This window comes from Mesoplodon densirostris, chromosome 1 (genome assembly GCF_025265405.1).
Source record: "Mesoplodon densirostris isolate mMesDen1 chromosome 1, mMesDen1 primary haplotype, whole genome shotgun sequence".
NCBI classification, from domain to species: Eukaryota; Metazoa; Chordata; class Mammalia; order Artiodactyla; family Ziphiidae; genus Mesoplodon; species Mesoplodon densirostris.
Window position 1 is genome coordinate 26633867 of NC_082661.1, and position 13980 is coordinate 26647846.

The 13980-nt window shown below is 53.6% G+C and overlaps 1 protein-coding gene across 1 annotated transcript in view; it reads right to left on the reverse strand.

Annotated features, from left to right (window-relative positions):
* NEURL1 (neuralized E3 ubiquitin protein ligase 1) overlaps positions 1-13980 on the reverse strand; it is an 81394-nt gene that overhangs the window by 14328 nt on the left and 53086 nt on the right. The window contains exons 2-3 of the mRNA XM_060099996.1: positions 5532-5773; positions 4747-5068 (exon numbers count right to left, since the gene is read on the reverse strand). Coding sequence (XP_059955979.1) covers positions 4747-5068; positions 5532-5773 — 564 coding nt within the window. The remainder of the gene's footprint in view (positions 1-4746; positions 5069-5531; positions 5774-13980) is intronic.

Genomic DNA, 13980 nt, shown 5'->3' on the forward strand with positions numbered 1-13980 from the left:
TGCGCTCTAGAGCCTACATGTCACAGCTATTGAGCCTGCGCTCTAGAGCCCGCGAACCACAACTACTGAGCCTGCGCTCTAGAGCCCGCGAACCACAACTACTGAAGCCCGCGCGCCTAGAGCCCGTGCTCCACAACAAGAGAAGCCACCGCAATGAGAAGCCCACGCACTGCAACAAAGAGTAGCCCCCACTTGCCGCAACTAGAGAAAGCCTGCGCACAGCAATGAAGACCCAACGCAGCCAAAAATAAATAAATAAATAAAATTTTTAAAAAAAGAAAGAAAGAAATGAAAACCATCAAAAAGGAAGAAATCACTATCAGCATCCTCAGCTCTTTCTCCATCCCAAGAGCCTGGCTCAGGCTCCTTAAGCCAATATTTGCCTCTCAGCCCCTGGCAGCCACAGCTAAAGGTAAATATTGGTTTAGCCTGGGAAGCGGAAGCCCCAGATGGCAGTGTGGTCCTCAGCCGGCCAGGATGCCTCACGCTCTGTACCACAAGCTGAGGCACACCCGGGACAGAGACCTGACCCCAGGCCTTATCTACGGAGAGGCCCAGGCCTCTCAATGCTGAGCAGCCAGGCTGGCCCACCACCCCAGAAACTGGTGCAGCAGCAGCCTGGCCCCCAGAAAGCTACCCTGAGAGTCTCTGTGCATCCTTCTCCTCAGTAGGCAGGTGGGGTCTTTTACCAAGACCTAGGATGACACCATGAGTCCTTGGGAGCCCCCCTAATGGCCTCCTAACACCCTCCTGGGCTCAGCCACAGACATCTTGATGTGGCAGTTAAGTCTTCTCACACTGACCTTGTGCCCACGTCAGCTGGGAGGTCTGAATTCCAGGCCCTGCCTGGCTTCTGACTAGTTGGGAGAACTTGGGTAGGTCCCTCCTCATCTCTGGGCCAAATTTCCTCTTACTGAAAAACTTGACAGCAAGAAGCTGCTGGAAACTTTCTACTCTCTTGGCTCTCTCCTCTGTGATGCATGAGCATACCCACACCGGCACACACCTGCTCTCCACAAGTCATCCACTATCTTCCCACTTCAGCCCGTCCCCTGAAGGATCTGCTCCCCGACTGACCGCCAAGTCCCCACCTCTGTGCCAATGCACACCCCTCCTGTCTGGCCTAAATTGTTCCTCTTCAACCGGTCCATTCTTTTCACCTGCCCTGGTTTCTGACTTGAAACTCATCTCCTACAGGAAGTCCTCCTGGACTGCTCCCCAGCTGCACACCACCCCCCCGCCAGTTTTATTCTTCAGCCACACTTTTTTGCAGTGTTGGATTTAGGTCACCTCAGAACAGTCATATGGCATGTCCCCCAACATAAACACTCTTTAAGGAGAGGGGCTGGGTTTCCAATTCTAGTGTCTCCTCCAACCCCCGCACAGCACCTAGGCTGTGGTGGGCACAGCGGGGTGCGCAGGAACACCCTACAAATGAATTCCTGGCTCACCAGCTTTCTGCCAGGATCCACAGCTGCTCTTCCTGAACCAACACTTCTGAGAGGAGGAGGGAGACCTTGAAAACTGGGATAGGAACTTATCTCTCCAAGTACTAATCACCCCATAAAACTTGTATTTATTTAGTTGCTGGCAGGTCCTTCTTCCTGGAGGTAGGAAGCTGTTATTCTTACAGATACCAGCCTGGGCTTGGGCCAGGGTACCCGGAGGGAAGAGGGTGATCTGCTGTGAACTCCAGCGTAACAGGGAGCCTGGAAGGCCTGAAGCAGGTCTGCTGGGGCCATGGCACGGGCATCAGGGGGCCTAGGTGATGATTAGGGCAGTGGGGGGCGGGGATGGGGACCCCACCTGGAGGTGTCCATCAGGGAGAGACACCAGCCCCTACCTCCACTCTGTGGCGGGAAGACGGCCAATCTGTCCATGGCCTGACTTGTGGACCTACTATGTGCCAGGGAGCCCAGGATGTCTCTGGGCTGAGGAGCTTGGAGGGCTCTGGCCACAGGTTCCAGGTGGAGGCAAGAGGGGAGGGGGCAGGCCTCTGGCAGGTAATCCCCTGGCAGGTAATCTCTAAAGATGAGCCACGGTTTTGGGGGACAATCACCCAAGGAAAGACAGGCCCATCCTCAGAGCCCCCGAGACAGAGAGTGACTTCTTCAGAGGAGAAACTCAGCTGAGGAGGAAGACGAGGCAAAGACAAGGAGCCCGCGGGATCTGGGTGGAGGGAGAGAGAGAGGCCCAGAAAGACCCAGGTGCAGTGACGTGGCAGGTGAGGAGAGAGGGGAGATGAGAAGTGGGGAGGAGGGGGAGGGAAATGGGCCCCGAGACTACACAGGGCAGCAGGTGTGTCCCGGGGGCAGGGGCACGGAATGAAGGCATAGTGCAGCGGGCCCACCTCCGAAGATAACTTGGGTGGGTCTCTCCTTTCTTCACAAAAAAAAATTAATTTAGGAGGAGCAAATCGAGGAGCTATTTTAATCTGCTAATTCATTTTAGGGGCCATAATCAGTGTTTTAAAATGCCCAGGGATTATGGTGATTTACAGCTGTGATGGGAATCAGCTGGGGCCTTGGCCTTATTGGGTATACAGAGAGGAGGCTGACAGGAAATCCAACTGCAACTTAAAATACTGCGTGAAAACCCATTTATAGTCAAAGAGGCTGGGCCAGGTCAGTGCCTGGGCTCTGCCCCAGGGTGGGGCCCTTCAAGATTACTCTCCAAGCCCCTCCCTCAGCCCCTGAGATTTGGAAGTCCCATCTCACCCAGTATGTCCCCTTCATCCTCACCCCCATCCCAACCCTCCTGGAACTTGTAGGCCCAGTCTAAGCCTCCTCCACCAAGAAGCCTTCCTAGACTCCATCCTCCCACACTGACTTCAGCCTCCTCTGACTTCCTGCTTAAACCCACCGCGGCGGCTGGTGGAGGGGGGGGGGCCGAGGGGGAGGGGTCAGGTAATGGGAAAGGTACTACTTTTGGCATCAGAACACCCAGTTCAAGTCCCAGCTCTGCCACACCCGTACACGGACAGGACAGGCCTTCCATGGGCCTCAATTTTCTCCCTGACAAATGGGGATAATAATCACTCCCTCCAGGGCCAGCTGCTGAGAGGTTAAATGAGATAACTGGATGGAAACCGTCTTGGCAAATGGATGAGATCCTATGACCACAGTGTCCAGAGACTTACTGTTGTCTCTTGGGTTATGCCCTGATGGGTCTGGAGGGTTTGCTTTGTCTCCCAGTGAGCCTGGGGCTGCCTGTGAGCGGGGCTGGGTCTACCTCGGCCACGCCCCCAACCCTTTCCTTCATCTAACAAGTCATCCATCCATCCCACCGCTCTCCCCTACCCACCCTGCACATATTCCTGAGGGTCCTGTACACACCAGGCACAAGATTCCACCCTGGAGAGGAAACTAGCTGGGTAAGACATGGATCCCTCCTTCACACAGAAAGACTTCTAATGATTACTCATTTCTTTGTTTTTACTTTCACAGGCTTTTTTCTTTTTAACTATCTTTTTACTCAAATAAAAGTGTTTTGAAAAAAAAAGAGCTTCACTGTTTCTAGGCTCTGAAGTCAGAAAGGACAAAAAGAAAAAACATTTTTCCACCACCTCCATGGCAGTTTTCTCTGCAGGGATGTGGGGCAGGGATGGGAGATGGGAAGAGCAAGCATTAGCTTGAGCATCGACTTGGTACCCAGGACTATGCTGGGCACTTTACTCATAGCCTCTTTAGTTGGATTTAATTTTCCTACCAACCCATTTTACAGATGGAAAAGCTGAGGTTCATCCAGGATCCTCCTGGAGACACAGCCAATTTGCCAATGGGTTGACCTGTACCCAGTCTATGTGTGCACAGGCACATGCAGACACACTTGCCTACACATGCTCAAGTGCAACAAAGTGGGATTCCTGGACTGGGAGTCAGGTGACCTGGATCCCAGCCCCACCTCAGCCACCAACTCGCTGTGAGACCCAAGGAAGTGTGAGACTCTGAGGCCCCTTCCAGCCTTGGCATTTTAGGGTCTGTGTGTGCCCTTGCCAGGAAGCCTGGTACTTTAGCAGCCCTAGAATACCTTCTCATGCCCCTCCTCCTCACCTCCCACAGGATGTCTGCCCTCTCACTCCCCTGTAGTAGACTTACTCACAATGGGGGCCCAGAAGCAGCCAGAAGAGTCTTAGCCCCCCTCGTGCCTTCTGCTGTCCCCTCCTACCCCTTTCACCCATATGCCTGCAAAAAGGACTAAGGTGGGGTTGGGCCTCCTGGAAGGCTGCAGAGCCCAGGGGCCAGGGCTCACCTGGGGCTGAGCCTTGCAGCGCCTCCTAGGGCCAATGACAACTTCTTTGAGCTTGAGGCTCACTTCCACGGGCCCAGTGAGGGAGTCTGCCTCCCAGGGTTGCTGCGAGAACGGCAATAACAAAGTGCCTGGCACACAGTAAATGCTCTGTAAACTATAGTTATGATGATTAACATTAATTACGTCCTGGGGGTGAGGGGGTCTTTGAGGCTGCCACACGTGATCATGAAGGTCGCACACTGCTCAAAGGCACAACCTGAGGGACCACAGAGGGCAGAAATCTCGCCAGGCTCCACTTGCCACAGCTGTGGGCCTGGAAGAAGGGATGCTCTGCAGTTCACATCAAGGCTCCCAGAGCTGTCCCAGTGCCCACTCAGCCCCAGGGCTGCTACCAGTGGGGGAGGGAGCCCCATGCCTGATAGAACCAAGTCGAGTCAGACCACAGCACCGGAAGTGTGCCCTGCACCTAAGGGGCCAGAGGGAGTAGGCACTCACCAAGTAGCTGGACACCCCGCGTGAGGCCGTAGACGTCCACCAGGGCCCAGAGCGGGTCGGCTGTGCGGACCCCATTGAAGAAGAGCATGGTGGCCGAGTCGTTGATGCGGTAGAAAACACGGCCCTTCTTGTCCACCCAGAAGGCGATGATGTTGCCCTCGTTGGCAAACTCCTCGGGCAGCGCCTTGGCCCAGAAGCCGCTCTGGGACACCAGGTCAGGGCAGGCGTACTTGGGCAGTGAGTCAGGGTGGATACGGGACGGGTCCTTGCTCGTGAAGCCTAGCCGCAGCGCCCCACTCCAGCAGCACTGCTTCTTGGTGATCTGGGCGGCAGGGGATTGGCCTCAGACAGCCCCCAGCCCAGCCTCTCCCCCACCGTCAGTGAGCCCAAGGGGAAGGGGCTGTGCCCTTCTCTGAAGACCACCCCCAGACAGACTCCTATGGGGAGTCACACCGCCCAGCTCACCCGCTATTTGGGCTCCTCTCCCTCCCCCAGGAACCCCCACCAGTCGAGTGAGAGCTAGTTCTCACCTCCCACCATCATCTCCCATCACTTGCCCATGGCCACTCCCCTCTCCCATTCCTTCTCTGTCACGCAGGGAAGGTTGAGAAAGGAGTAAGGAGGAGGGGAGAGAAAGAGGAGGGATGAAGATGGGTAGAAGTGCGGTAGGGAGGAAAGAGAAGGGGCAAGGGGTAGTGATGGCCGTTAGCAGAAGGCGGTGCCTGGCAGGAAAGTCCAGAGGCCCCAGGGGGACGCAGTGATGGGAACAGGGAGGGAGGTCCCACCTTCAGCCTGACTTGCTCATAGATGAGGACCGGGCGGTTACTGAAGGTGATGGCATTGCAGAAGCTGGCCTGCCTCTTGACGGCCTTGTGGCTGAGGTCCATGAGGATCTGGGAGCCCTTGGTATGTGGGTGGAAGAGCAGTGGCGTGGCCGGGAGCCCCCCGCCGGGCAGCACCGGCGGGCAGTACTTCTGCTTGTGGTGGCATCGGTGAGAGGTGACAGGGAAGGGGCCCCCGATGGAGTCTGCAAAGGAACAAGCCACAGCGTCAGAGAATTTGACAGTCCAAGAGCTGGACCAACTTCCCCTAGGGAAGGGCAGAGGGCTGGGGCATAAGCAGAAGTCACCACTGCCCAGGATTTCCACCATCACTGCCCCTTAGCACCACTGCCACTTTTTGCCACCTTCCTTCTCCTGCTACCACCTACTGCTATTTCCCACTTCACCACCTACCACCATTTATTACCCACCACCATCTGCCCCCACCCTTCACCTGTCACCTCCCACCACTATCGACTCCCACATTTCACCCATCACCTCCCACCATCTGCCCCCACCCTTCACCCGTCACCTCCTACCATCTGCCCCCACCCTTCACCCATCACCTCCTACCATCTGCCCCCACCCTTCACCCGTCACCTCCCACCACCATCTACTCCCACCCTTCACCCATCACCTCCCACCACCATCTACTCCCACCCTTCGCTCATCACCTCCCACCACCATCTACTCCCACCCTTCACCCGTCACCTCCCACCACCATCTATTCCCACCCTTCACCTGTCACCCCCCACGCTTCACTCATCACCTCCCACCACCATCCGCCCCACCCTTCACCCGTCACCTCCCACCACCACCATCTACCCCCATCTGTCACAGACCAACAACAGCAACAACTACTACCATCTACTGCTCCTCACCAGTATTTACCACCATTTACTCTCTGCCCTCTAGCATGTGATAAGCCACCATTTACAACCAACATCCAACACCATTCACTGTCACTCACTACCACCACCATTTATTTTACTCAACAAATATTCATTATGTATCTACTGAATACCAAGCCCTGTGCTATGCACTGAAGATAAGGCATGAAACATACATGGATCCTGTCCTCAAGCAGCCAACAGTCCAGGAAGGGAGATAAGATAGGGACAGAAACTGCAATACAAATGGCAGACAGTAATATGCACCAAAAGGTAGGTCACTTCCCAGGAAGGCCTCCTGGAGGAGGGGAGGAGGAGGAGAAGGCTTTGGAGCTGGACTGACAAGGCTGGGCTGCAGTGAACACATGACCATGGGGCTGGCATTGGAGACCGGGTAGGTGGGTGAGGCAGCCTCTGCAGCGTCAGCCCCAGGAGCATGCCCATCTCTCTCCTCCCTCCTCCGGGGCCACCTCCTCCTCCCTCCTCCTCCCTCCTCCCTCCTCCCCAGGCTGCCTTCCTGCTTTACACTGCCCATGCCCACAGCATCTTGGACACAGGCAGGCCTTTTCGCCCAGGCTTTCTAGGAACTCGGATCTGCTTCAAGAACCCCTAGCCAGGGAGGCACTGTGCTTTCTTCCATAAACAGGGCTTGGTTCATAAGGCACTTTACAAACATGTGGGGTTGGCATCCAGGAGACAGGGCAGAGAGAGGAAAGAACATGGGATGTGGTGCCAGGTGGCTTGTGTCTGTCACTACCTGGCCATGTGACCTTGGGGAAGTCACTTCCCCTCTCTGGCACAATAAGTGGCCTCCACTCCGTGACTCTAAGCCATGTATCAGCAGCATTGGTAGCATTAATGCACAGCCTTGGCAGCTGGGGGCTCGGGGTGGGGGGTTCATTTCTTCCCCAAGATCTGTGTCTCATCCATCAGGAAGGGCAGCTCCTGCCCATCTGGTCATCTTGAGAAGAGACACAGAGGATGGGGAAGATGGGGTGGGGAAGTAGAAAACCACAGAATGTGACTGAGGCCATCTGGGATGTTTCAAATTTTGGTCCCTCCAAGGCAAGAATTTAATAATACAGAAAGCCTGGTTACCCTAGAGGCCTTCCCCTCCCTAAAGAGAGGGGAGGGGTTTCCAGGAAGGGGACGGAAGACAGGCAGAGAGGAGAGAAGGAGGGGAGAATCCCAGGAGGCGGGAAGGCCAGACTTTGGTCCAGTATTTGCACTGGTTTGCATCACTTTGCATCTTTGCTTCCTCCTTCCCAAAGGGCCCCAGACACCAGCATCCACAGTCCAGAGCCAGCCAGATACCCTGAGCATCAGCCTCCTGGCCTCTCTGGAGTTGCTTCCTGCATGCCAGGCCCACGAGTTGAGGGCAGCACAAGGCGGGGCTCACCTTGTTCTCACTAAGGAACCAAGAATGGTGCTCAAGGGCTTTGAAAGCCACCAAGCAGTGAAGGCTGGAATTGCTCAGAGGAGACCCAGACAGTCTGGAAAGGCCACACGAAGAAGCCGAGTGACCCCTGAATAGCACAGAGCAGGGGAGATCATTCCACAGAAGAGGACAGTTGAGGTGAGAGCAAAGTGTGGCACTGGATATAGGTGCCCCACCTAGAAGAGGTACCCACTGGGCTCAGGCCAGTCTCAGAAAGAGCTTGCCTCTTGCTTTCAGAAGATACCACACACTGTTTAGGGCTGTGCACATATGCAGAAATGAAAGCATAAAAGAAGAAATACCTGCTGGGTGAATGGATAACAAATGTGGTACGTCTATACAACAGAATACTACTCAGCAGTGAAAAAGGAATGAACTACTGACAGTAGCAGCAACACGGATGAATTACAAAATCATCACACTGAGCGAAGCCAGTTTTTTTAAAAAAATGCAGACACAGTCCACAGAGCAACTGCAGGGCCTCCACCCCTTTCAAAACCCTTCCTCTCCTTCCACCCTGTCCCACTGGTACCAATTCTATAAAACAGAAACTAAGCTAGAGTGATAATAAGCAGACTGGTGGACACCTGGGGATGGTGGGGGCAGGAGGGAATACTTGGGGTGAGAGGTGACAGATGTGTTCACCATCTTGATTGTGGTGATGGCTTCATTGTTATGTGCATATGTCAAAACCTATCCAGTCATACACCTTAAACACCTGTGGTTTACTGTGTGTCAATTATCTTTCAATAAAGCAGTTTTTAAACCTGCTGAGCCCAGCAGCTAATGAGAGCCTCTCCTATGGGGCCCCCACTGCAGCCTCCGCTCGGAATCCATGGACAAACTGCAGGTCTCAACTTCCTTCAAAACACTTCCTCTCCTTCCTGCCTGTCCCAGTTGGGATCCTGGGGCCCTGGATAAAGATCCAGGAAACACTGGTTTGGGGCAAATATGGTGAAGACACCCAGGGACCAGAGACCCAGGCCCTGGAAGGACCATTTCCCAGGGCCTCCCACCCACAGGGAGGGTACTGCGTGGGCAAGGGCAGCACAGGCCCAGCCTCCCTGGCTGACAGCCGAACAGATGGAGAATGGGAATGGGGGAACCTTGATCCCTGGGGGTACAGTGTGCACCCAGACAAGTGACTTCAGAAAAAGGCATGCTCACGGGTACACATGTACACCTGTGAGCATGTGAGGGTAACCCAGAACCTAGGAGACAGAGGAGGGAAAGAGACTTATTCCTGCCCTTACCCATTAGACCAGGAATCGCACATTTACACATGTAGTGTGTGCACACACATGTACTCATATACACATGGATGCACAAGGCAGTACACACAGAACACACATCTACTACATATGGGCCATACATCTAATAATAATGGCAGCCATTCATCAAGTGCTAACCCGTGCCAGGCTCTGAACTGAGAGTTTTACATATACTTACTGGTTTCACCCTCACAGCAAACTGATGAGGTAGGAGGGACAGTATAAGCCCATTTACCTGATGATGAATCAGCCTCAGAGAGATTGAGTGGCTTGCCCAAAGTCACACAGCCAGCAGGAAGGGGCTTTCGGAGCCAAACCCAGGCAATCTGACTGCAGGGCCAGGGTCTTAGCTATTCAGCATTAATAGCCAAGAAAGCATGGGTTTGGATACATTTTTTTTTTTTTTTTTTTTTTTTTTTTTGCGGTACACGGGCCTCTCACTGCTGTGGCCTCTCCCGTTGCAGAGCACAGGCTCCGGACGCACAGGCTCAGCGGCCATGGCTCACGGGCCCAGCTGCTCCACGGCATGTGGGATCTTCCCGGACCGGGGCACGAACCTGTGTCCCCTGCATCGGCAGGCGGACTCTCAACCACTGCGCCACCAGGGAAGCCCTGGATACATTTTTTAAATGCACTTTTAAATATGGTCATAACTGATAAAACATGAAAAACATATTCATCCGTGCCCCACCTAAAATCATCTCATGTAGCACACAGGGGGATACCTGGCATTCTATTATGTTGCCTCCACAATACATGTGTGTATGCCGCCAGAAAAGGAAATGCAAACCGTGTTTTCATACACGGCCCTCATCCATCACTGATAGGATGCAGAATGGTGCAGCCAACGTGGAAAATGGCTTGGCAGTTTCTTATAAGTTAAACACCTACCATATGACCCAGCAATCACACTCGTGGGCACTTACCCAAGAGAAATGAAGACATCTGTACAATGACCTGTACGCAAATGGACAGCAACTTTATTCATAATAACCCAAAACTGGAAACAACTCAAATGCCCTCCAACTGACGAATGGATAAATAAAACACGGTACCGCCACACAATCAATACTACTCTGCAATAAAAATGAACAGAACTATGACACAACAAGAAGGAACCTCAAAAGCATGTTAAGTGAAGGAAGCCAGAAGCAAAAGGCTACATACAGTCTGATTCCATTTGTATGACAGTCTGGAAAAGGCAGAAGTGCAGACATAGAAAGATCAGTGGGTATTGGAGTTTGGGGAAGAGGAAAGCAACACAGAGATGTTTTTATGGCGACAGAAATGTTCTATACCGTAATCGTGGTAGTGGTTATACAAATTATACATTTATCAAAACTCACCAAAACATACACTTGAAAAGGGTGAATGTTAGTGTCCATAAATTATACCTCAAAAGCAGCAACAATGACTAACAAACCAGGTCTTTATGAAGAAGGGAGGAAAGGGGGGCTGGAATCTCTGACCCACAGCCCCCAGCATCCCACCACAGGCAGATCCTAGGATTGGACCATCTGACAGGAGACCCCAAAGCCTGGTCGGGCCTGCCACTCTCAGCCTTAAGTTCCTTCCACTTCTGTGAAGTGGCGGTGCTGTTCCCTGTCCCCTGTGGGTCTGAAGAGAGCACTCTGGCAGCTGCAAAGCACCTTCACCGATTCCTGGGCCTGCTAAGTCCTGTGCTGGCCTCTTCCTGCCCACAGTGTGGTCTCTGTCCACTGAGCCACCTCTGTGGGAGCGATGTGAAAACCCTTTCTGACTTGCTGGGCAGCTCCTGCCCATGGACCATGGTCACTTGCTGCTCAGCAAGCCCTCGTTGAATTCCTGACCCTAACCCGCCAGCCCCACCGTGTTCCCAGGCCCCAGTGGAGTCTGAGCACCCCACATCCAACCTGCCAATCCCACCTCTGAAATAAACATCCCTGGGCCCCGCACCCTCCTGTCCTCCCCACCGCCAGTGGCCCTAGCCCAGTCCTCATCACTCCTCTTTGAACAAGGGCCAGGGCCGCCACGTACAGCCATGTAGGCTCTGCCCTGCATGCCTCCAGGGGGCGCCATTCTTGTGGGCTACAGTAAGAAATACAACCCTCACAGGTATCCAACATGGCAACCCCGACAAGGGTGATCACCCCCTCCCCCACCCCTGCTGTCCCTGCTTCTGCTACCTCCCTCCTCCATCGCAGCTGGTATTATGATCCTGGGTGAGGAAGGAGAGAAAGCAAAATGAGAATTAATCCTGAGCATAGCTCTGACGCCAAGGGCCAGAGGGACAGCTGGGGGCAGGGCTCCCTCCCTATACTTTAACATACGCTATGACCCCTTAAAATCCCCATTCTATGGATGAATGAGTTGCAATTCAGACTGGTTAACCAACTTGCCCGAGGTCACACAGCAATTAAGTGGCAGAGCTGGGACCTGAACCCTGATCTTCCAAAGCCACATCCAGGGTCCTTTGCCCTACTCAGCAGCTAACACTACAGCTCATTTTCCCCAGGAGCCCAAGATGGCAGGCATAGTGGGGAAAGGCTGTGTGGAGGAGGTGTTGGCCAGTCCCAGCCAGGGGAGCAGCCACAGCAAAGGGCCTGAAGATGCTGGGCCTGTGAGCTGCACAACTGCTCTCCCAGTGGCCAGCGGTCCTGGGTAGAGCCCCAATCTCGCCATCTGCTCCCAGCAGAGCTCCCAGGGAGGCTCCCCTTAGTGACAGGTTTACAGGCGTGTCGGGAGCCACAGTGGGAGCACCCCATCAGGCGAGGCTGCTGCTGACACACTGGAAGCTCCCCCACCCCACCCCGGCAGCCCATTCCTCCTGGGCATTTATGAGCTGCCAGACACAAGCCTGGCCAGCCCTCCGGGTGACCCTCAGCCAGCTCCGCACCACATTCCTGCCTCTCGGTAGGGTCCCAGGCAGACATGCCAAGATACAATGTAGCCTCCAGAGTGACCTTCCTACTGCTCCCACCCACACTCTGCCCCAGAACCAGCCTGGCAGAGCCCCGGGTGCCCAGGCTGCGTTGAGCTGGGCTGCCAAAGAGAGAGGGAGGGAGCAATGACAGTTGACAATAACCAACCTCTATGTGGCTTAACAGGCAGTGTCTTCATTACACTCCCAATGACACAGGTCCTCAGAAGTGAGGTTACTCACCAAGGCCACCCAGCCAGAGTACAGAGCCCCGATGTGAACCCAGGCCCGCCGCCTCCAAACCCAACTCTGAGACCCCGTTTCCCTCATCTGTAAAATAGGGACCATGGCAGACCTTCCTGGTATTCTTGCAAGGATTAAAGAGATGCTGTATTTAAAACTAATCTAGTAAGTAGCTGCTATAATAATAGTTATTAATAATTCTATTAATTATTAATAATAGTTGCTAATTATTATATTATTATTGTTGCAATTGACATCAATCTGTGCTCTCCTACACCTCTGCTCAAGATATTTCCCCTGCCCCGCATATCTTCTCTCCCTGTCCCACCCACACCTCTCCAAATCCCACCCATCTTTCAAGACCCAGCTGGATCCCACTATGCTCAGGATCCCACTATGTTCTGAGCCTGTGGACCTGAATACCAGGGCTGACATGATCATTTGCATCTCCAATGAGGGAGGCTTACCTCACGTTCTGGACAGGACAGGGCAAAGAGCACGAGCCCTGGAGGCAGGAGACCGCGGTTTCAAAACCTGGCCATGCCACAGACTTGCTATGTGACTCTGGGCAAGGTGCTTCACCTCTCTGGACCTTCATTTCTTTCTTTGTAAAACAGGGTCATCATAGCTGCCCTGCCCACCTCTCCAGGCCACTGTGAGAACCCAGTGAGTTCACAGGTGTGAAAGAATGTTTCAGACTTTAACACCTGATTCCAACATAAGGTATTATTTCTTATAAAAGCAACAACCACCACCACAGGAAATGATCTGTTCATTTACGCCCAGTGGGAGGCCAGACACTTCTATTTTAGTTTATCTCAAACACCCTAATCCCAGATTGCCAGGGTGGTCCTGACTTGGGGCTAGTTTACACACAGTCACTGAACAGGGCTCCCTCTGGAAGAAAAGCTTGGGAGATGCGGGGGAGCAGGTGGGGGAGGGCCCTGAGTGAGAGAGATGAATGTAAAACTACACAGATGTGAATTTCTCTGGGTTCCCCCTCAAGGGGCCCACCTCCCTCACCTGCCTCTAGCCTCAAGGGCTGGCCCAAGCCCCTCTCTCTGCTGGGAACCATTCCTTCCCCCTTCCCACCTATAAACCTGCCTTTCTCTCACTCTTCCTTCAGACCTTGATTTTAAAGCCCACTTTCTCCCAGAAGTCTCTCTGATCCCCAGACCAGGTCCAAGGATCCCATATGCCCCTAAGAGAGCATCCATCACCCAAGCAGCCTTTTCTCAACTCTGGATCCTCCACAGAATTAAGCCCAAATGCCTTGAAGCACCCACTATATGTAATGCACTGACTTGTTTTCTTCACACCCAGAATGGTTCTGGGCATGTGCCATCCTTGGTAGAGGTCGAGTCACTCAGACCATTTTCTGTGCTCTGTGGTGCAGCTCTCTGGCTAGGAAAGGCTTCAGGGTTATTTGCTTGTCTCCCTGATGGGCTGTGAGACTCCCGAGGGCAGAGACCATAGTCTTTTTTTTACTGCTGTTTCCCCTGGGCCTAGCTCAGAGCACACAGCAGGTGCTCAATAAAAGCCGTTGACTGAACTGCTACTGTTCAGTTCTTCAATCCACTGATAACTGGCAAGTGTCCAAAGAGCACCTACTTGGTGCCTTGCCCTTTCTGGTGTCCTGTGGAGAAATTAGAGAAAGAGGGGACCAAAGGGG